The sequence below is a fragment of the Rhineura floridana genome, chromosome 3 (assembly GCF_030035675.1).
Source record: "Rhineura floridana isolate rRhiFlo1 chromosome 3, rRhiFlo1.hap2, whole genome shotgun sequence".
Classification (NCBI taxonomy): Eukaryota; Metazoa; Chordata; class Lepidosauria; order Squamata; family Rhineuridae; genus Rhineura; species Rhineura floridana.
The window spans coordinates 121,402,299-121,425,532 of record NC_084482.1 but is presented as its reverse complement, the minus strand read 5'-3'; the positions used below and the strand labels follow the sequence as shown (position 1 = coordinate 121,425,532).

The 23,234-nt window shown below is 43.8% G+C and overlaps 2 protein-coding genes across 6 annotated transcripts in view; one reads left to right on the top strand and one right to left on the bottom strand.

The window, feature by feature from the left end:
- Positions 1-5,340, bottom strand: part of CDHR2 (cadherin related family member 2) — a 42,288-nt gene extending 36,948 nt beyond the window's left edge. For all 3 annotated transcript variants that reach the window (XM_061617539.1, XM_061617542.1, XM_061617540.1), the window contains exon 1: positions 5,219-5,340. In XM_061617539.1, the coding sequence (XP_061473523.1) occupies positions 5,219-5,325 (107 nt within the window). In that variant the 5' untranslated portion in view covers positions 5,326-5,340. The remainder of the gene's footprint in view (positions 1-5,218) is intronic.
- Positions 1-23,234, top strand: part of RNF44 (ring finger protein 44) — a 113,092-nt gene that overhangs the window by 2,728 nt on the left and 87,130 nt on the right. Inside the window, exon 1 of one of the 3 annotated variants that reach the window (XM_061617547.1) lies at positions 20,601-20,621. The exons of 1 other annotated variant lie outside the window; for it this stretch is intronic. The gene's annotated coding sequence lies outside the window, so the exon portion shown is untranslated. Of the gene's footprint in view, positions 1-20,600; positions 20,622-20,698; positions 20,894-23,234 lie in introns of those variants that run through there. One more of the 3 variants, XM_061617544.1, reaches the window with a different exon arrangement.

The window sequence follows — 23,234 nt, the reverse complement described above, 5'->3', positions numbered from 1 at the left end:
CACCTTATTTGTTCAGTCTATACACAGAACATATCATATGGAAAGCGGGATTGGACCAAGATGAAGGAAGTGTGAAAATTGGAGGGAGAAATATCAATAATTTAAGATATGCAGATGATACCATACTACTAGCAGAAACCAGTAATGATTTGAAATGAATGCTGATGAAAGTTAAAGAGGAAAGCACAAAAGCAGGACTACAGCTGAACCTCAAGAAGACTAAAGTAATAACAACAGAAGATTTATGTAACTTTAAAGTTGACAACGAGGACACTGAACTTGTCAAGGATTATCAATACCTCGGCACAGTCATTAACCAAAATAGAGACAATAGTCAAGAAATCAGAAGAAGGCTAGGACTGGGGAGGGCAGCTATGAGAGAACTAGAAAAGGTCCTCAAATGCAGAGATGTATCACGGAACATGGGAGTAGAAAAAGAGGAAGACCAAACAAGAGATGGATTGATTCCGTAAAGGAAGCCACAGACCTGAACTTACAAGATCTGAACAGGGTGGTTTATAACAGATGCTATTGCAGGTCGATGATTCATAGGATCGCCATAAGTCATAATCGACTTGAAGACATAAACAACAAAAATGTATATATGTATTTAGTTATTTATTACATTTATATCCCGTCCTTCCTCCCAGAAGGAGCCCAGGGTGGCAAACAAAACACTAAAAACACTCTAAAACATCATAAAAACAGACTTTGAAATATATTAAAACAAAACATGTTTTTAAAAAGCTTTAAAATATCCTAAAAAGCAGTTCTAACACAGACGCAGACTGGGGTCTCCTTAAAAGACTTGTGGAAAAAGGAAGGTCTTCAGTAGGTGCCAAAAAGATAACAAAGATGGCATCTAATATTTAAGGGGAGGGAATTCCAAATAGTCAGAGCCACTACATGAAAGGTCCACTTCCTATGTTGTGTGGACTGGACCTCTTGATAAGATGGTATCTGAAGGAGGCCCTCACCTGCAGAGCACAGTGATCAAGTCGGTATATAAAGAGTAAGATGATCTTTCAGATATTTTGGTCCCAAGCTGTATAGGGTCTTGTACACCAAATCCAGAACCTTGAACGTAGACTGGTAGCTAATGGGCAGCCAGAATGATACCACAATCAGTGGTAATGATGGCAGTGATGTCATTCCTTCTCTCACCCCATCAGTGAATGTAAAAAGAGCCCTCCTAGATCAGGCCAGTGGCCCATCTAGTCCAGCATCCTATTCTCACTGTGGTCATCCAGATGCCTTTGGGAAGCCTGCAAGGAGGACTTGAACACAACAGAATTCTCCCCATTTGTGATTCCAGCAATTGGTATTCAGGGGCATACTGCCTCCAACAGTGGAGGCAGAACATAGTCATCATGCCTAGTAGCCATTTATAGCCTTATCCTCCATGAATTTGTCTAATTCTAATGTAACACCATCCAAGTTGGTGGCTGTCATTACATCTTTGGGGGAGAAAATTCCATAGTTGTAACCATGTATAAGCAGTTCCAGTGGCCTGTAGGATTCCACAAGGCTGTTGAGTTTGGCTTCTCTTAGAAAGCATGGTGTTGTGCTTACTGCAAACACCCGTCATGGGGAAAAGCATGCCTGGAAGGACAGATCCACCAGAGTACCCTCCACATTGTTGACTTGCTTACTTACAACATTTTATAAGCTTGTTTAGGTTTCATAAGAGACTTGGTCCTGCATGTGGTATTGATTGAGTACTTTCTACAGTTCCATGAAGCGGAAACAAAAACCTCATATCTCTTGTTATCTTAGTATGTAATAACAAGTGGGAGAGTCTATATTGATCCTATGACTTCAGTTTCTCCTCTTATCAAATTGCATGGCATAACCAGGGGAAATCAATGACAGACATTGTGTGTCATGCAAGCTGAAGAGAGGGCCAGTGTACTGCAGGGCTAAGTACATGAGCCTCTGGGGTGTGGTGAAGTAGAATAAGTCAATTCAAAATATAAAAAATAAATACAAGAGGTTTTGCTTCTTTAAAGTTATTCAATCAATATCTTTCATAAAATGAAATTGTAATAGAATGTTTAAATGTGCCAGGTGCCTTTGTACCCATTGGCCCAAACAGTGGCAGCTGGGAGTAGGGTCACTGTTTTCTGAGCAACTCGGCAGAATGAGGCCTGCATATTTCTTTAAATCTCCATAAATAATAGGGCTAGAGAAAAGTACTGTTTCATGAATGAAAGCAAATATTCAGCAAAGGGTCTAGAATAACCTTGAAGGCTCCATAGTTCCACTCCCTTGCAGCAAACATACCCTGAGACTTTTGTAGCCAATCCTAGGGCTTCAGCGCTGTTGCCAGACCCTTTCAGCAGTTTTTAGGATTAATTGCCAGCACAGAATCAGAGCACCCACAGTTGTTTCACCATCCCCACCCAGCAAGTTCCGTGGTCAGCGATGATGGGAATTGTAATCCAAAAACAACTGGAAGGCCATAGGTTCTTCATCTCTGCCTTGTTATACTTTGAGCCATAACAGTGCCTCCCACAAGGCCACATTCCTTCCCCACCCACCCAATTCAATTAGGCTAGGCTGAGGAATGAGATGATAAAAAACCACTCCCATCTAGGCTTGGACTCTGGCCTACATCGAAACTGTCACAGACTTGTATTTATAACAATATATGGATGGTCCTTTGACCAACGTCATTCTCCCACAGGGATGTGGATGCCAACTTCTGATTCCTGCAGGAATCTACTTCCTTTACTGACTGTATAGTGGGAGAGATGCTGAACCTGAATTCTACACAGCCTTACATCTACCTCATCCTTCCAAACATTTATGCACCAATTTATTATTATTATTTATTACTGTGCATAATAATTTCTGATGGCACACACTGCTGTCATCGGCAACCACAAACGTACTATAGGTGTGTGGTTGTTTTGTATGAACCACAAGTTGAACTGAGTTGCCTCGGAGTGTTTTGGGGCTTGCAAGATCCCTGAGTTGAAGCTTTTTACTTGCCTGCTCGCCCTCATATACCTGTGTTACGTCACCTGTGACATATTGTGTCAGAAGTTCCCCCTCCTCCCACAACAGCCTGGGCTCAGACTCCAACCTGGATGAGGAGAGGCTGTATAGATCCACTGGATCAGTGGTACTGAAGACAGAGATGCTGAAAACCAACCTAGGCCCCAGCATCATGACTGGGCCTGAGCCAGAGCTCAAACCCATTTGATGAGGGGCCCTTGAATTAAGGATCCATACCCTCAAAGCCTACATCCCTCAAGAAGCCAACACTTTCTACAACAGTCAGGTCTCAAACATTACCAAATTAAGTTGCTTAGTTGAAGCTTTCCACGGTGTTGCCTTATGCTAGAGAGATCCTTCAGGCATCCTTTTTGTTGGGCATTCGTTACGATTTGCACACATAATGGCATCAGAATGGTTATATGAATCCCACTTTTGTGTCTGCAAAAGTTTCAGGGTGGGCATAAAGCTTGGTTTCCAAACAGTGTAACTTCCTGCTGAACTTTTACATATCTCAAATGTTCTGGTTTGTTTTTGTCTCTCTTTTGTGCTGCTATAGCACAAGAGTGCCACTCCAGGTGGCAATAATGTCGTAACGCTGGGGAAACATCCCAGAACAACTAATAAAGTGGAAGGATGTGTGGACAATCCAGTATAAATCCACCATTCATGCACTATTATTGCATCAATGATAGGCTTTGCCATCATTCTAGGGAAGGGGTGGGGAACCTCAGGCCTGGAGATTAATGTGGCTCTCCAGGACTCTCTTTCTGGGCCTCAAGACTCTCCCCAAGCTATATTCCACCTCTTGGTCAACAATTCTGAAGACACAATTAAAAAAATAAGCACAGTAAGTTCGTAACTATTTAAGACAGAACAAAAACAAACAGTAAAGCAGAGTCAATCAACACCAGCAATAAAACCATATTCCATTAAACACTATGGGCTAAAGTGAGAATACCTATTGTTACATGCAGTCAGGGAGAGTGCCTAACAACAGGGCTGGCCCTATCATTAGGCAGAGTGGGGTGACTGCTCAGGTAACAGATGCTGAGTGGTGGGAGCAGTAGCAGCAGCAAGGTGCTGAAAGACAGAGCTGTGCATGCCATACAGCCTGCCCTGTGCCCTCTAAACTAGCCTGATGCCCTCCAGTGCAGTGGAGGATGCTATCCTATTGCCACTATTGAAGTAAGATTTAACTGCCAGCCTGATCAGCTTCTGTTCATGGAAGGGGTGAGGACAGCATCTCAGCCTCAGCCAGCAAAATGTTTTGTACCAGCCTAGCCTGACATATGGACAGGGGTAGGAAATTCCAAAGGTGAGACACAACTGACAAGGACTTGCTCCACTTTGCCACCCAGTACATCTCAGGACACAACACTTTGAGCAGAACCTCAGAGGAAGATGTTAATGGTCAGGTACTCATATGGAAGCTGAGAGATGGTCCAAGCCCAAGTTTTGAACTTTAAGAGTGACTTTAGAAGTCTCCTTCAGAGATCTCTGATTTAGAGAGCTGCCTTGGAGAGGAAAAGCAGCAGATCAACACACAGGAGGCCAAAAGCGACAAGTGGTAGGATTCCAGGAGTTAAATCACACGAATTCTATGGATATTACACTTTCTGTAAATGAATCTTACTGCAGAATTGCGTTGTAAGGCTCCCATCACAGTGGCCTGGATACACAGTCCTTCAGTGGGTAATGATCTATGCTGGTGCCTGCAATAATCCATCCAGGCCTTTCATGTCCAGTTCTGGCTTTCCTTGCTTGTTACCCCAATGCTGTTAACACAGAAGGATTTCACGGGCTCCATGGGAGCTTACGAGAGCCAGTGTGGTGTAGTAGTTAAGGTGCTGGACTACGACCTGGGAGACCAGGGTTCGAATCCCCACACAGCCATGAAGCTCACTGGGTGGCCTTGGGCCAGTCACTGCCTCTCAGCCTCAGAGGAAGGCAATGGTAAACCCCCTCTGAATACCGCTTACCATGAAAACCCTATTCATAGGGTCGCCATAAGTCAGAATTGACTTAAAGGCAGTCCATATCCATATATATGGGAGCTTACAGGGCCTGGCACTTGCCGCTTACGCAGAGCACTTGCTTTCAGATGAAGCAGAGATATTCTCAGATGTGGTTACAGAGTTACCTAATGCCATTCTCATCCCACCTTATCTGGTCACAGCACGGATGAACAACCAGCAGTATGTGGACCCCCCCTTACCTTGTATCATGCGGGATCCTGAGAAAGTGGCTCGATTCTGTTGCAGGCAACAGATGACTGAGTCCGTTCAGACTTTGGCTCCTGCTGTAAATTAGCTGATCAATCATTAACTGAAATTAGTGGATCAGGTGTTCAGCCCAACTTCCTTGAAGCTCCTTGATGGTCTTCCTTCTTGCCTGAGACTTGGCTGTCAGTCCCAAAAAGCATCCATGCTGTAATTTTTCCTGGCTATTTTGGAAGGGAAAACTTCAACCCACTGGACATATCCAACATGACTCACAGTTTGGCACCATGAGGGTGCCACTCCCAACATCTTACACAAAGGGGCGTGGAGAAGAAGTACTTACAGGATCTTTTCAACAAATACGTCTCTCAATTTTATTGTAACGTACATATGCATAATTGTTTTATATATATTGTTTTATATATATAAAATAAATGTTTGTAATAATCTTTTATGAACTACTTTGTGAGAATTGCCTGAAAAATGGTATATAAATAGCTTAAACCACGGGTGGGGAAGCTGTGCCTTCCCCAGATGCTATTGGACTACAGTTCCCATTATCCCTGACCATTGGCCATGCTGGCTGGGGCTGATGGGAGTTGAAATCCTACAACATCTGGAGGGCACTGTGTCCCCCACTACTGCCTTAAATAGATAAATAAAGCACCAGCTTGCTTCTCAGTTCTTGCCACTTCACCTTCTGTATTAGTCACTAGTCCAGCCTACAGTTTATGGGCCAGGCTCTGACGGGACTCGTCAGCAGTTGGAGTATCTGTTTTGTTGGATGATTTGTGTCATCCAGTCACCACTACCAGGTGAATATAGAAAGATCTACTGGGATGGGGGACACTTAGGGAAATGTATCAGTCTAGGGTGCTGCTGCTGCAGCAGCAATGAAGGGCCAAGGGTGGGATGGACCACAAAGAGGTGAACCACTTTTCTGTGCACTACAGAAAATATGGCACCCCAGGAGCTTTAGATTTATAGATGACCCATGAAAGCACAACCCTGTCAGGTAAGACTTCCTAGAGAGACTCCTATTTTCTTGAATCACTCAGCCACCTTTGTGCCCCTCCCCTCCCCTCCCCTACATCACATGAAACCTCCCAGGCAAAGGATGAAAGAAAAGGCTGCTGGATCAGAATGATATTGTAAAGGCTCATAAGTGGTATTTCTGCTGGGGCATCATAGCTCAGGTCACCAGCTTGGTTTGGTTTCCTAGTAGGGCTCCTGTCCCTTTTCACAGCTGCTTGACAGAGAGAAAATCAAAAGGCCCTGCTTTCCTCATGGTTGCATCTGCAGGTGGCAATACAGTACAGCTGCTAAATTTCTGCTGGTCGGTCACGTTCAAGGCAGATCAAGGTGACAGCTCTGCCCATGGGATAGGCAGGGGAGAAAGCTACCATCTTTCCCCAGACTCTTGAGTTCGATTCTGCCTCATGGTCTCTTCTACACTCAGGTCTTATATTTGGGAGCCCTGCATGGGCCAGGGATGCCTGCTCTCTGGCAGGGCAGATGAAGCCCTTTCCTTGTGCTGGTGGTTTATGCCTTTGACTTCAGCTTTGAGTAACTGACAAGCAAGAGGATTCAACAGGCAGGGTCCCAGCAGCTATGTGTGTATATGTGGGAGAGAGTGGCTGCAACCTCCCCAATGACCTACTTACAGGAACAAATGAGGATTGTGCGATCTCTGTTGAAGCAGAAGATGGGTTAGGCTGAAGGAAGTGAAGAAAATTGTGTCAGCCTGGTGATGTGTCATTTGGGCTAGTGAGTGTGCTGTCACTCCTAGCGCTGTGACCAGCAAGAACACAACAGGGGCATTCTTAGCAATGGTGGGGGAGTGCTGAGCTTCAGGAGAAAATATTTACTGCTGGTGCATGGGTGCTTTGGGCCTCTCATAGCTTCCTGGTTTCCAGGTGCAGAGAGTGTTCACACTTCTCAGTCTGTAGGATCCCAGCATCTTTCTTATTCAATAGACCAATCAAATAAAATCTAGACTTTAATAATGTTACTAGATTTAGTAATTGTACTAAAATACCAAACATTAATAATAGTAACAAAAATAAGAATTGAAGGCACAATGATTTCTTACATAAAAGGAAGTTTCTGCCAACATAACTTGATTGATCTTAAATAAACAAGAAAAAATAAGCTATGTAATGACTTAGGCTGCAACCGTATATGCTTTCCTGATAGTAAGCCCATTGAACTCAGTAGAACTTGCTTATGACTACACATCCATATGATTGTGCTGTTAGTTATCTTTACATTTTTTATTTATTTCATTTATTAAAAACATTTATATACCGTTTAATTATTTGCATTTCTAAGCAGTGTACATAAAAGCAAGTCATACACACAATAAACAATAAAATCAACATAAAACCAAACACTACTGTAAAATGCCTGCTGAAACAAGAAAGTTTTAGTCATACACCTGAAGTTCTACAAGGAGGGTGTCTGTCTACTCTCAGCTGGGAGGCAGTTCCACAGGCTTCGGCTATACTGAAAGCATGGTCCTTAGTCATTACGAGCTGTACATCCAGACCCTGGGGAACTGTCATGGCCCCGTCAGAGGACTCATCAGACGAGGATGACTCAGGAGTAACAGCAGCAGACCCAGAAGGAGAAACGGAGGAAACTCTTGAGAACCCAGCTCCTTCTCCCCCTCAGCTGCAGAGCACCCCAGACACAGCTGAAGCCCTTCAGCCAGATGCAGACAGTCAACAGGATACTCCCCCCTCACCTGCAGAACGTAGACAACAGAAGGTCAGGCAGAAGAGGGGCAGGTCTGTCCACTTAAGGCCAAAATGCTGAGGGCTCACACCTGCTGACAAACCTGCTCCTTAAAAGTCAAACCTTGGCTTCAGCTTGTTGCTGACTACAACATCAGGTGTGGCTTTGTGTGTTTCTAGTTTCCCTGAATCTTATCTTGGACTGACCCCTTGGCAATTGAACCCGGACCTCTACTGACCTCGCTTCTGGACTTCTGGCTTGGCACGTAAGCTTAGGACGGGCCTTGCCCTTATCATGCTTCATCCTCGTTAGCCTGGCAGATTTATGACCGGACTGCCAGCTAAGGACTTTCCCGCCCTGATAACTACCCAGGAATTTCCAGTCCCCACCGGCACTGCTGTCTCAGTGCAGAGCTGACAGGAACCACCAACAGAGACTTCCCCAAAGATCTCAGTGATTGGGCTGAGATATAAGGGATCAGGCAGTAGTTAAGATATCATGGACCCAAGTTGTTAATTGCCTTGTAAGTTAATACAAGAGCCTTGAACCTAGCCCAGTGACATATGGGCAGTTAGTGCAAGCTTTTAAGCACTGGCGTTATCTGCTGGCAGTCTGTCTGCATCAACAGTCTAGCCATGGCATTTTGCACCAGCTGGAGCTTCTCAGTCAGATGCAAGGGTAGCTCAACATAGGAGGTATTGCGGTAATAAAGTCTTGAGGCTACCAATGCATGAATCACTGCAGCCAGGCTATCGTTGCCCAAAAATAACGGTGGTGGTTATTATTATTATCCTGCCCTTCCTCCCAGAAGAAGGCCAGCTGCACTAGCCATAGCTGGTAAAATCACTCATAGCCATCTAGGCTACTTGAGCCTCAAGTGACAAAGATGGATCTAGAAGCACCTCCAAATTATGCACTTGTTATTTTGTAGGGAGAGTAACCCCATCCAGAACAGGTAAATGGCCAATATCTTAGACCCTGGAACCACCCACCCACAGTGCCTCTGTCTTGCCATGGTTTAAGCCCAGTTTGTTAGCCCTCATCCATTTCACAACTGTATCTAGACAACGTTCCAAGCTCGAAACCCCAAAAGAGGCAGACTCCTCCACAGAATCGTTGTGGGTGGTGATACCGTGCCCCAGGAGGGACTTAATACTGGGAACGATCTATCGTCCCCCTGATCAAAATGCTCAGGGAGACCTTGAGATGAGATATGAAATTGAGGAAGCATACAAACTAGGAAATGTGGTAGTAATGGGTGACTTCAACTACCCGGACATAGACTGGCTGCATATGTGTTCCAGTCATGACAAAGAAGCAAAGTTTCTAGATATTCTAAATGACTATTCCCTAGACCAGTTGGTCATGGAACCGACCAGAGGGACGGCAACCCTGGACTTAATCCTCAGTGGGGACCGGGACCTGGTGCAAGATGTAAGTGTTGTTGAACCGATTGGGAGCAGTGACCATAGTGCTATTAAATTAAACATACATGTAAATGGCCAATTGCCAAGAAAATCCAACACGGTCACATTTGACTTCAAAAGAGGAAACTTCACAAAAATGAGGGGATTGGTAAAAAGAAAGCTGAAAAACAAAGTCCAGAGGGTCACATCACTCGAAAATGCTTGGAAGTTGTTTAAAAACACTATATTAGAAGCTCAACTGGAGTGCATACCGCAGATCAGAAAAGGTACCGCCAGGGCCAAGAAGATGCCAGCATGCTTAACAAGCAAAGTCAAGGAAGCTCTTAGAGGCAAAAAGTCTTCCTTCAAAAAATGGAAGTCTTGTCCAAATGAAGAAAATAAAAAAGAACACAAACTCTGGCAAAAGAAATGCAAGAAGACAATAAGGGATGCTAAAAAAGAATTTGAGGAGCACATTGCTAAGAACATAAAAACCAACAACAAAAAATTCTATAAATACATTCAAAGCAGGAGACCATCTAGGGAGACAATTGGACCCTTGGATGATAAGGGAGTCAAAGGTGTACTAAAGAACGATAAGGAGATTGCAGAGAAGCTAAATGAATTCTTTGCATCTGTCTTCACAGTGGAAGATATAGGGCAGATCCCTGAACTTGAACTAACATTTGCAGGAAGGGATTCTGAGGAACTGAGACAAATAGTGGTAACGAGAGAGGAAGTTCTAAGCTTAATGGACAATATAAAAACTGACAAATCACCGGGCCCGGATGGCATCCACCCGAGAGTTCTCAAAGAACTCAAAGGTGAAATTGCTGATCTGCTAACTAAAATATGTAACTTGTCCCTCGGGTCCTCCTCCGTGCCTGAGGACTGGAAAGTGGCAAATGTAATGCCAATCTTCAAAAAGGGATCCAGAGGGGATCCTGGAAATTACAGGCCGGTTAGCTTAACTTCTGTCCCTGGAAAACTGGTAGAAAGTATTATTAAAGCTAGATTAACTAAGCACATAGAAGAACAAGCCTTGCTGAAGCAGAGCCAGCATGGCTTCTGCAAGGGAAAGTCCTGTCTCAGTAACCTATTAGAATTCTTTGAGAGTGTCAACAAGCATATAGATAGAGGTGATCCAGTGGACATAGTGTACTTAGACTTTCAAAAAGCGTTTGACAAGGTACCTCACCAAAGGCTTCTGAGGAAGCTTAGCAGTCATGGAATAAGAGGAGAGGTCCTCTTGTGGATAAGAAATTGGTTAAGAAGCAGAAAGCAGAGAGTAGGAATAAACGGACAGTTCTCCCAATGGAGGGCTGTAGAAAGTGGAGTCCCTCAAGGATCGGTATTGGGACCTGTACTTTTCAACTTGTTCATTAATGACCTAGAATTAGGAGTGAGCAGTGAAGTGGCCAAGTTTGCTGACGACACTAAATTGTTCAGGGTTGTTAAAACAAAAAGGGATTGCGAAGAGCTCCAAAAAGACCTCTCCAAACTGAGTGAATGGGCAGAAAAATGGCAAATGCAATTCAATATAAACAAGTGTAAAATTATGCATATTGGAGCAAAAAATCTTAATTTCACATATACGCTCATGGGGTCTGAACTGGCGGTGACCGACCAGGAGAGAGACCTCGAGGTTGTAGTGGACAGCACGATGAAAATGTCGACCCAGTGTGCGGCAGCTGTGAAAAAGGCAAATTCCATGCTAGCGATAATTAGGAAAGGTATTGAAAATAAAACAGCCGATATCATAATGCCGTTGTATAAATCTATGGTGCGGCCGCATTTGGAATACTGTGTACAGTTCTGGTCGCCTCATCTCAAAAAGGATATTATAGAGTTGGAAAAGGTTCAGAAGAGGGCAACCAGAATGATCAAGGGGATGAGCGACTCCCTTACGAGGAAAGGTTGCAGCATTTGGGGCTTTTTAGTTTAGAGAAAAGGCGGGTCAGAGGAGACATGATAGAAGTGTATAAAATTATGCATGGCATTGAGAAAGTGGATAGAGAAAAGTTCTTCTCCCTCTCTCATAATACTAGAACTCGTGGACATTCAAAGAAGCTGAATGTTGGAAGATTCAGGACAGACAAAAGGAAGTACTTCTTTACTCAGCGCATAGTTAAACTATGGAATTTGCTCCCACAAGATGCAGTAATGGCCACCAGCTTGGACGGCTTTAAAAGAAGATTAGACAAATTCATGGAGGACAGGGCTATCAATGGCTACTAGCCATGATGGCTGTGCTGTGCCACCCTAGTCAGAGGCAGCATGCTTCTGAAAACCAGTTGCCGGAAGCCTCAGGAGGGGAGAGTGTTCTTGCACTCAGGTCCTGCTTGCGGGCTTCCCCCAGGCACCTGGTTGGCCACTGTGAGAACAGGATGCTGGACTAGATGGGCCACTGGCCTGATCCAGCAGTCTCTTCTTACGTTCTTATGTTCTTATGTTCCAGACCATGTTCAGGATTTCCTGACTCAGATCTTATGGAGATATAGAGCTGCATATCATCAGCATACTGATTACACTTTGCCCCAAAACTCCTAATGACTGCTCCCAACAACTATATATAGATGCTAAACAGCACTGGTAACATATAGCACAAAGACTGTGGGGTCAAGACACAATCCCCCCAGTTTTATTCTCTGGACCCCTGGAGGTAGGAATGGAATCACCATAACACCTTGCTTCCAATACTCACCCCACAGAGCTGGTCCAGCAAGATGCCATGGCTGTTGGCATCAAAAGCCAAAGAAATACCAAGAAGCAGGAGAAGAGACACATTCCTCTTGCTGTGTTCTTGATACAGGTCATCCATCAGGGTGACCAAGACTGACTCAATCCCAAAACCATGTCTGAGCCAAAATGGAAACAGATCCAGGCAGTCCACATCCTCCAGGAACTCCTGCAATTGGTCCGCAATGACTCTCTCCACCACCTCACCCAAAAAGAAGATATTTGTGAGTGGGTGGTAGTTGGTGCAAACTGTAGGGTCCATGGTGGGCTTCTTCAGGGGTGGATGTACTACTGCTTGTTTAAGATTAGTGTATCAGCTATCAGCAAATGGGAGTTTAAGGGCTGAACCTGATTAATAAGACAGGGTTTGACTAACACTGAAACAGCAGCAACAACATCCTTTTTGGCCCTAGTTTTAGAAAATTAAGCGTAAGGATGAAGACAGACATGCTAAGTGTGGTAGGAACAGTTTTCCAACACATATTCACTGCCATGGAAACAATTGCCTCAACTATATATATATTAACTTATGTAACTTGTTTTTAAAGTTTGTTTTTTACTGGCATTTTAAATGAATATTTTAAACTGTCTTGTAAACTGTCTTAGAGGTCTTTTGTTCTAGTAAGTGGTATATAAATTTTGTTAAACAAATAACTAAGACAACCAATATGCGTTCAAACTACTTTTACCTCATTTTAGAATGTTGGTATATCTTTAAGAGAATCATTCTGGTAGAAAGCTGTTTTGTTGTTGTTTAAAAAAACCTTTTGAAAAAATGACAGAGGCAGAAGCACAGTCAACCATGGGAGACATTTGACTCTTGAGGGCTATGTGCTACTGTGCCTTTGGATTACTTTTTAAGCAGAAGATACCACTGTTGTTCCAAATGAGTAACTATTCACTACTCTCCTTAAAGCCATTCTGTATCTTGTGAACATCACAGTTACTGGTAGCAACTTCCCCTACATTCCTTTCCTTATCAAAACAAGACAGGAACCCAAAATGATGGAGTGGTCTGCATGTCCTCTTTCTCCTCCTCTTCTCTCCTATGCAGCATGCTGCAGCAGCAATGTCAACTCTGGTAGGAACAGAGCTGAGTATAACTTTCTAGTGGCAAGGTAATCAGTAGAGGGCCTGTGTTACCACTACAGTAGGGCCCTGCTTGTTGGCAGCCCGCTAATAAGGCAGCTTTCAATTAGAGTAAGGCCCCACCCATACTGCGCTTGTTCTGCTTTTGCGGTGTTTTTTGGGCGTCGGGCACCATTTTATTAATGGAGTTCTGCTTTTCAGCAGGTTTTGCTTTTAGGCGGGGGTCTGGAATGTAACCCGCCGTATGAGTGGGGCCCTACTGCATTTTGTCACCAATGTTTATGCATGTGTGTGTGGCAGAGATATATGTTATGTATGTTACTATTGTGTTGTATCTCAACTGTGATATGGCAAAGCTATTATGTACCCAATTCCAGGAGGAAATCTGCCTTTGTCACAGGAATTTTTCCACTGAAATCTCAAAGAGCTCGCTGCTGAATTCCTGCCATGTGATCATTGTCATGGTTTGTGCTACCCAATGGTATGTCATGTAAACATCTATATGGGATTGCTGCAATTAATTGATCTTGGTGGTTCCAAAGAGTGCTACTGAAATAATAGAAATAACCCTGATTACATTATTATGATCAAACCCATGCAAGTTTTCTCCTAGTAAGGAATTTTGCCTGGTACAAACTCAGCAACAATATCTACATTTACTTAAGTGCAAATGGGTAATTTATTACACTATGTGGGCCATTATCTGGCAAGTATGAAAGTAATTTGGAGGTGTCACAATCATATTTTTGAAAGGTAAAACCTTTGATCTTAAAGTGAGTTAGAAAAAAAGTAACACAATCTGAAAAGATGGCTGTCCTTTGCATAAGTGTAATATAGAAATGAAACACAGACTATGCCATCTCTAGTAAAACACAAGACTATATTATACAGCCTCAAGAGTGGCTGTATAGTGTGGCCAGCATGGATTTTTCACATTCGACTAAGTTAAACTGAAAATACCCCCCATGCCATTCTGCTGCTTCCCATAAGCTCATTTCAAAACAAAATCTTACAAAATTTATAGTCCTGAACTCAGAAATGCTTGCTTAACAACCCTCGAAATGTTCATGGTGATACGTCGATGACTCAGAGAAAATCCAGACGTCAAAGTCTAAAACAAGAGTAAAATAATCCAGACCCGTTGGACTTTTTTTTGTCAGTGGTCTCATAATTTGTTGAAATTAATTAAAAATCAGCCATCTTCACAGTGTACCTGTAATCCTGTTACTGACCTTGCATCATATTCTGACCTTCATCTTCTACAGTTAAAACATGAGTGATTAATTTTTAATTAAAGAAAATTAACGTTGGAGTCTATGATAGCAGAGGCATGTTCGTTAAGAACTAACTGTCAGTATTCTAAAAGCCAGACTAACAACTGTTTGACTTGGCTAATCAGGGGGCCACACCTATGCCAGACATTTATTCCACTGTAGACAGTCATGACTTCACTGAAAGAATCCTGGGAAGTTGAGTTTATGAAGGGTGATGAAACTCCTATTCTCCTGACAGAGCTGAACTCAATAAGCATGCAAATGATCAAACCTGTTATCCCCTCCCGCCCCTTTCCCTTTCCTCCCCTCTCCAGCCCTCCCTCTCTCCCTGCCCTACAAATCTGTAAAAATGCAAACACAGTTTGGATTGGTCTTTCACAGTTAAACTATTCTTTAATTGTCCCCTGCAGTCAACCCACCTGGGAGACCAAAATATGTTTTTTGTTAAGTCGTTAGTTGTCTTAACTGTTTTGTCTCATTCTGCCTCAAACCTATAAAGAATCAATTAAACTCCCTCTCTGTATTCATTGCAAATAGTACCAGCAATCTTCAAAGGCAGTGATGGCCACTAATGTGGATGGCGTTAAAAGAGGGAATAGACATACATGGAAGATAAGGCTATCAGTGGCTGCTAGCTATGGTGGTTGCAGGAGGGGAGGGGAGAGTGCTCTTGCACTCAGGTTCTGCTTGCAGACTTCCCATAGGCTCTGTCTGGTTGGCTACTATGTGAACAGGATGCTGGACCAAATGGGCCATTGGCCTGATCCAAAAGGCTCTTCTTATGTACCGGTATTCTTTCTTTCTTTTGTGTGCTGTTGTGCTTTAGAATATTCATAGACACAGGCACCATCACTGGAGATAACCTGGCAAAATTTGCTTGTATGCCAAAAATAAACACACGTGTAATTTAAATGTTCTTAATATATACAGGTCACAGAATTTCTGCTCTGTAGCATAGAGTATTTTCAATCCCATTGAACAGTACAAATATCCACTGTTCATGCTGCAGCTGCCCTATATTACTGGTATCAATACTTCACCAAGCAGCAGCAATCATGATCTCCAGCATAGGACTTTCTCAGTCTGTCACCTAAAATCACTTCAATTGGTGATGGCAGTAATAGAACCCAAGGCCACCTGTATGTAAAGCATGTGTTCTGCAACTAAGCTATGTAGCTCTTCTCTGATGTTTGATTGGAAATGCCTGCCCAGACATATATTTATTTATTTCATACATTTAGACACCACCTTTCAGTCAACCAATACCCAGGGAAATTTACAAAAAGATTAAAATATCAGTAAAATCAGAATAAAAATCACTCAGGAGGAATTAATTAATACCTTTTTAATTAGGCATGCCTGCCTATAATTGCAGTAAATCTTCATTAAGCAATAAAGAAATGATAGATAGCAGTGGAACATATACCTTTCATAGTTAAGGTTTGTGTTATTTTTGTGGGCCCACCTTTATTGTTTGATATACATTCCTTTGGTTTATTTTGAACTGTTTTACTGGATTCTAATTTTATGAGATTATATGGTTGTAACTCACACTGGGATCTTATGGTGAAGGGCAGGTAATATACTTCTAAAAGCAGTAAATGAATGCATGAACGACTGTGCTCTCAGTCATTACTGCTATGTAGGGGTGTATAGGATTGCGGTGTAGATGCACTACTTGTAAATTAAAGTAATACTGTTTAGGAATTGTAGCTATTTACCTCAATGTAGCTTTCAGGATCTGGCTTTTATTGTTTTTACATGGTTCTTCTCTATTGTGACCAACAGTGTAGTAGCAAATTCAGAAGTGCAGGATCCTTTTGTGATAATCACAGCCACACCCCCTTCTAAGATTATACAACCTTTTAAGATTATAGAATAATCTGGCCAGGCTTGCTTTCTGCTTCTCTGTCACTGTCACCATTTGACTGTCGTTTCTCACTGTCAGAGATATTGCTTGAATTACTGAATTTAGTGTCTATGTTTCTCTCTTGCTACTACCAAACTGCTTGATGATGTAGATGGGATGCTATCCTTAGAATTCACTGTCTCTTCTTCTGCAGTTACAGAATTCACACTCTCCACAATTTGCCTTGGCTTTTTGAAGTAAGAACTAATAAAGGCTTGCTTGCAATTGAAACTCATTGGGCTTCTTCCTAGTGGCTAACGCACTTCCCTTTCATGCTGGTTGGCTCATAGGACGCTGGAGACATAGAGACTCTGCTGGGACCTGGCTCCCCAAAAAGTTAAGGGTCTAAAACCTTGGATTACTACACCCCTGATTGTGACATAAGGTATCTTATACTAGCGGCTACATGGTTTATTCAGTCTTGGACCAGTTAAAGCCTCTGATCTTATCTTGTTCAAATTTTCCTAATACACTCACCCCTGTTCAAAGCAACCTCTGCTTGGGGATGGAAAACTGTGTTGCGATGTCCCTTCAGTGACACAAGGTGGCAGTGGATAGCACGCCCACTGGGCAGCCCATTACATTTGGCCAGGTGCTCTGAGTGGATTCTTTGAGGCAGCAGCAGCTTTCTTGCCAGAAAGCACATAGCTTCCAGCTCCATAATAAACAAGCCTCCTATAAGGCTGAATAAGATGGGAGTGGAATTTGTTCATATGACAATCTCAGCACAGGCAGCCCAAACGTGCAATTGTAACCAAAACATGTTGAAACAGATGCAGGGCAGAGACAGTCATTAGAACACGTAAGCAGGATTAAAGGAGGTACATACAGTTCTTTCCCCCCATTGCTCAGATTGGGAGTGACAAATATTCATCTCATGCCAACAGTGCTCCACACTTAATCACATTATATATAAGCAGTGAGATTCCATCTTCAGGAGGCTACTAGACTCAGATGTACAGATGCTCACAATTTTAAGGGCCTAAAAATAAAGACTCCCCCTTTAGGATGCACACCTTAACGTGGTCAGGGGGTTTGAGAGTGTTGAAGAAGCTGAGAGCAATGCCATCCGGAGTCTAGACCAAGAGGCTAGACTCCTAGCAGGGCACCAAAGGCGGAATGGTCAAAGCTGAGACACCAGACTAAGATGCATCCAAAGTCAGAGGAAGGCAATGGCAAACGACCTCTGAATACGAGATAGTGCTGGAAGATGAGACCCCCAGGTCAGAAGGCACTCACCAAGCGACTGAGGAAGAACAAAAGACAAATACGAGTAGAGCTGTGACTAATGATGCAGCTGGGTCAAAGCCGGAAGCCCAGAGGATGATGTGCACAGATGCGAGAGGAGAGTCTGGAGTTGTACGATGCACAAAACAGGAGCATGGAATGCGAGAAGCATGAACCAGGGAAAGTTAGAAATTGTCAAGAAAGAAATTGAACATATCACCATGACAATACTTGGTGCGAGTGAATTAAAAGGGACGGAAATGGGACATTTTCAATGAGGCAACTACAAAATATTTTATGCAGAAAACGAGAACTTAAGAAGAAATGGGTTACTTTAATAGTGAGAAGTGATGTAGCAAAAGCAATTAGGAACTACAATGCAAGGTCTGAGTGAGTGATACCAATGAGATTAAATGGGAAACCTATTAACATAACCATCATCCAAGTCTATGCTACGGCAAACACAGAAAAAGAGGAATTGGAGAGATTTTACGCAGAAGTACAGGAAGAATTGATCACACACCAAAACAAGATCTGCTGATAATCATGGGGGACTGGAATGCAAAAGGAGGGAACAGAGAAGAACTAGGAATTGTGGGGAAATGGGGCTTAGGAGACAGAAATGAAGCAAGAGAAAGACTCATTGAATTCTGTGAAGCCAGTAATTTGTTTCTTGTGAACACATTTTTTTAGCAATTGAAAAGATGACTGTACACGTGAACATCACCAAATGGTCAATATAGGAATCAAATTGATTATATAATTGGTAGCAGAAGATGGAGAAGTTCCACACTTTCTTTGAAAACAAGACCAGGAGCAGACTGCGGTACAGATCATGAACTAGTTGTATCGAAAATCAGAGTAAAGCTAAAGAAGAACAACAAAGCAATCATAATGCCAAAATACAATTTAAATAACATCCCAGAAGAATATAAAGATCAAATTTGAGGCTTTAAACTTAGCTGACAAAGAACCAGAAGAACCAGAAGAGACGTTATAAGGGAAGAATGGAAAAAGACAATACCTCTAGTTAAAATGAGAGAAAGACCTCAATGGATGACTGAAGAAACTCTTAAAATGGATAAAGAGAGAAGCAAAAGCAAAAGGAGATAGAAACACAGTCAGAACCCTAAATGGAACAATAATACAGCAACTAGTATGTACAGTAGGAACAAAGAGAACCGTTACAATAGTTATTGTATAGAAATAGAAGGGGACAACAAAAAGGGTAGAACAAGAGCCCTATTCCAAAAGATTAGAGAAATGAAAGGGAAATTTAAACCAAGAATAGGGATGTTGAAGAATCAACAGGGGAACACACTGACTAACCAAGATGAAATAAAAGGAAGATGGAAGCAATACACTGAAGAAATCTATAAAAGAGATGCCAAGATGACAGATTCATTCATGGAGGAACCGTATGATGAAGAACCAGAAATTTTAGAATGCGAGGTGAAAGCTGCTCTTAAAATACTTGGAAGAAACATATCACCAGGAACAGATGGCATACCAATAGACGTGCTACAAGCTACTGAGACTGAATCTGTACAAATGTTGACAAAAATGTTTCAATAAGTATGGAAAACTAAACAATGGTCCACAGACTGGAAGTGTTCAATATACATTCCAATTCCAAAGAAAGGGGATCCCAGGGAATGCAGTAATTATCAAACTATTACTTTAATATCCCATGCAAGGAAAGTAATGCTCAAGATTCTACAAAGGCTCTTATCAGATGTCAGAAATGCCAGATGTCCAAGCTGGATTTAGAAAGGGAAGAGGCACCAGAGATCATATCGCAAACATACGTTGGATAATGGAACAGACCAAGGAATTTCAGAAGGAAATCACCCTGTGCTTTATAGATTACAGCAAAGCCTTTGACTGTGTAGATCATGAAAAACTATGGAATGCTTTAAAAGAAATGGGGGTGCCACAGCATCTGATTGTCCTGACAAGAGGCTACTGTAAGGACAGAATATGGAGAAACCGATTGGTTCCCAATTGGAAAGGGTGTGAGACAGGGGTGCATTTTATCACCTTGTTTGTTTAGTCTATATGCAGAACATCATACGGAAAGCTGGATTGGACCAAGATGAAGGAGGTGTGAAAATTGGAGGGAGAAATATCAATAATTTAAGATATGCAGACGATACCATACTACTAGCAGAAACCAGTACTGATTTGAAACGAATGCTGATGAAAGTTAAAGAGGAAAGCACAAAAGCAGGACTACAGTTGAATGTCAAAAAGACTAAAGTAATGACAACAGAAGATTTATGTAACTATTAAGTTGACAATGAGGACATTGAACTTGTCAAAGATTATTATTGAAGTGAAAGGAATTATGCTCCATTCACAGATTCGGAATAAGAGAAAGAAAGTAGCAATTTGGAAATGTGGGGCAGGCAGAAGTCACCTCCACACCTGATGTCATAACGTCCCAAAGGCCTGGAACTGTGTGTGTGTGGGGGGGGGGTTGTGTTCTCCTCACAGGATTTTTGTAATGCTGGGGTGGGTGGAATTGTGTTCCCTTCAGATGTTTTTCACAATTAGCCTTGAATTCTGTCCCCCTCAGGAGAGGGCTGCCAACATTCTATTTTTTCCTGAAAGGGCTTTTGTGCCTTTAACAGCTGTGTAACAAGCCTGCGATGCATTTTTCATCCCTGCTTTTGCGCCTGATTATGTCCTGCCTGCAACACTCCCGTTAAAAGCCTTAGACTTTTAACTGGGAGCTGAGGAATGTTGAACTGAGAGCAATTTCACAAGCTTGGTCTTGAGAATAAGGCAACTCTTGATATGCGATGTCTCCCGCCGGGTGCTTTTGGTACTTCTCCTCCGTGCTTCTTTTCACGTGTGCGCATTCCAGGCCGGTCGGTGTCCGGCGAACAGTCCCCCAACTCCGAGATCTAAAGGCGCGTGCTTTTGGCGTATTACGGGCGCAGCCGTGGGAAGCCCTCCGGAGGGACCAAGTCCTTAGGAGCAATACGGTCTTCTACCCGAGCCTCTCTCCCTGCCCGTAGGTACTGATGGAACTTGCTGCGGACGGGCCCACTTCCTCGGCAGGGGAGGTTGCTGCTGCTGCTGCTCTTCCACGAGCTGAGCAGAGCGGCCGATTCCATCGGGGAACAAGCTGGGGGGAAGGGGCTGGGAACCAGAGCAGCTGTAGCGAACAGGAGGCGGATCCAAGAGGAAGGGCCCGAGCCGGGACCTCTGAGGAGGAGTCAGCCCGCGGGGCTCTCAGCGCCGGGCTATGCGAGCTGGCTGAGTCGAGGGGCCGGGTGCCGTCAGGTAAGGCGGCTGCTGGGCGCGCTCTCTGCACCTGCGGGGGCTGGTGGTGATTTGCAGTCGTCGTTCGCAGTCCCCGCTGGGAGAAGCGACTGGGGATGAGGCAGCTCCTCGCGCCAGGAGGCGGAGGCTGCGTAAGGAATTGGAAGTAGCTGCGGGAGCCTTTACCACCGGAGAGCGGACGAAGCCTGTATTTGTGTATCTGAGAGAAAGCGCTCTACCCGGGGGTGTGAGAGGAGAGGAGTCGTAGGCAGAACCGGGTCTGGAGCCGAGGCTGGTCTCGCACTGAACCTTGTTGGGCGATCGGGCCGTGAAGGACGGATCTCCCCTGCAGGCTTGTAGGAGCAGCGGTTCTTCCCAGCCCCTGCGCCTTGCTTGGGGGGTGGGAAGAAAGGAGGAGGGCGTTCCCTATTCCCGTGCCTCGTCTCGTCTCTGGCGCTTGAGCTTTGTGCAGCGGTGACTGCGATGGAGCTGGGGCGGCCGGCTCTTTGTTCTGATGGGAGGGATTGGGGCTTGTAGGGATAGAATTAGGGGGCTGTGTCGTTCCTCTGCAGCTTCCGAACGCGTACATTGGTTGACAGTTTAAGATCCCTGGAGATGTCGTCCTTTGCAGATCCCCTGGTTGCTAGAGGGCTGGAGAGGCTGTCGCCTGTGCGGCGTAGGCCGAGGAGTAGCGTTAACGCTGTCGCTACCCGGTGGAAGGGCTGCTGTGTTTAGGTAGGGTAGGGACCAGCCGAAGTTGCACTAGGGCCAGGAGTGACGGCGGGAACCTGAGTTTGCTATTGGGGCGCCGGAGCCTTGGTAGCGGGAGAGGAGGAATGGTTGATCGCACCTGTGTTGTGTTGGGCGCTTCAGTAACAGCAAGCACACAACAGGGGGCCTGTTGTGTTGGGCGTGGCACGGACCGCCAGTATGAAATGCCCTCCTCTCCTTACTGATCTAACACAATGCCTTGCCCGGACCTTTGCTGTCCCTTTGTTAAAACAGCAGATTGCACAGCTTCGGGAGTCAGTGCCTGTGAAGTTTTTGCACACCAGTACCCTGCAGGCGTGTGCATGCTTGTGTGCGCGCGTGTGCAGATTGTAAAACACCGCAGGGAAACACTCTCTTACAGAAGCGTCTTGAATTTATACGTTCTTGGAGTGGCTTATGAGCTCAGTGCTGTGCGTATTTGGTAGCATTCTTTACACCAATACTGATGCAATGAAACCTCTTCTGGAATTTGAGAAACGTTTGGCTTTTGTGCCTTTTCCGCCTGGTACAGAGAACTGTTTGGATGCTGGCAAAACAGCAAATGCTTTGTCTTCCTTTCGTGATGCATCATATACGTGTAGCTTTTTGGAGGCACAAGTTAATAGAACCCCACGTTCAACTCTTGGGGTAAAGAGGGCACGCTGTTGCATGACGGGATTTGTAGTTCATATTGGCAGCAGCAATATGTTATAAATCCCTGGTTGACAACTATTTTTTTTAATGAGGGCCATATTTTCAACTGAGCAAGGAGTGAAGTTTTCAGCAACATTGGCTGTGCCCACTGATTCACTTCCATATCAGGTGTTCGGCTCTTTATCCCTCTGATGCCCAGTGTGGAAACAGCTTTGGCAGAGCCCTCTCCTTAAATAAGCATCCTAGCTCTTCACTTGTATGCTGAAGATTATGGGAAAATGGAAGAGAGCTGCTCAGGTGCATAAGAAGGACTATATAAAAACCTCTCATTTTATTTTATGTGAAAATGGGAATGGCTATTGTCATGATTTAAAAATAAAATCCTTAAAACTGCATACCAAAAAAGAGGGAGTTAAATGAGCTCTGCAGTTCTCTTAGTTTAGGCTGAGAGATAGTGACCGGCCCAAGGTCACCAAGGCTGTAATCCAATACACATTTACCTGGGAGTCAGTCCCATTGAACCCAATGGAGTTTACTTCTGACTAGACATGTATTGGATTGCAGCCCAAGTGAGCTTCATGGCTGAGTGGGGATTTGAAGCCTGGTTTAATAGCATAAGTTTTGGGACAACACAAGATGATGAGTGGTAATATGCTAATGAAGTAATATATTCCTGCCCTTTGGACTTCCTAGATTAAGGTAGTTAACCTGTGGCCCTCCAGATGTTGGTGGACTAACTATCATCATCCTAGCCAGCATGGCCAAGGTTCACTGGTGATGGTAGCTGTGGTCTAGGGACATCCTGAGGGTCACAGACTCCCCATTCCTGTCCTAGATGCAAAGTTGAGCATAGTATGGAAATGCTTAAACCATGCTAGATGAAATTCCCCTCATGATGGTTGGTGGTTTGTTCAAGGTTCCTCCACATTTTGATTGTGCATCATTTGGCGGCAGTGAA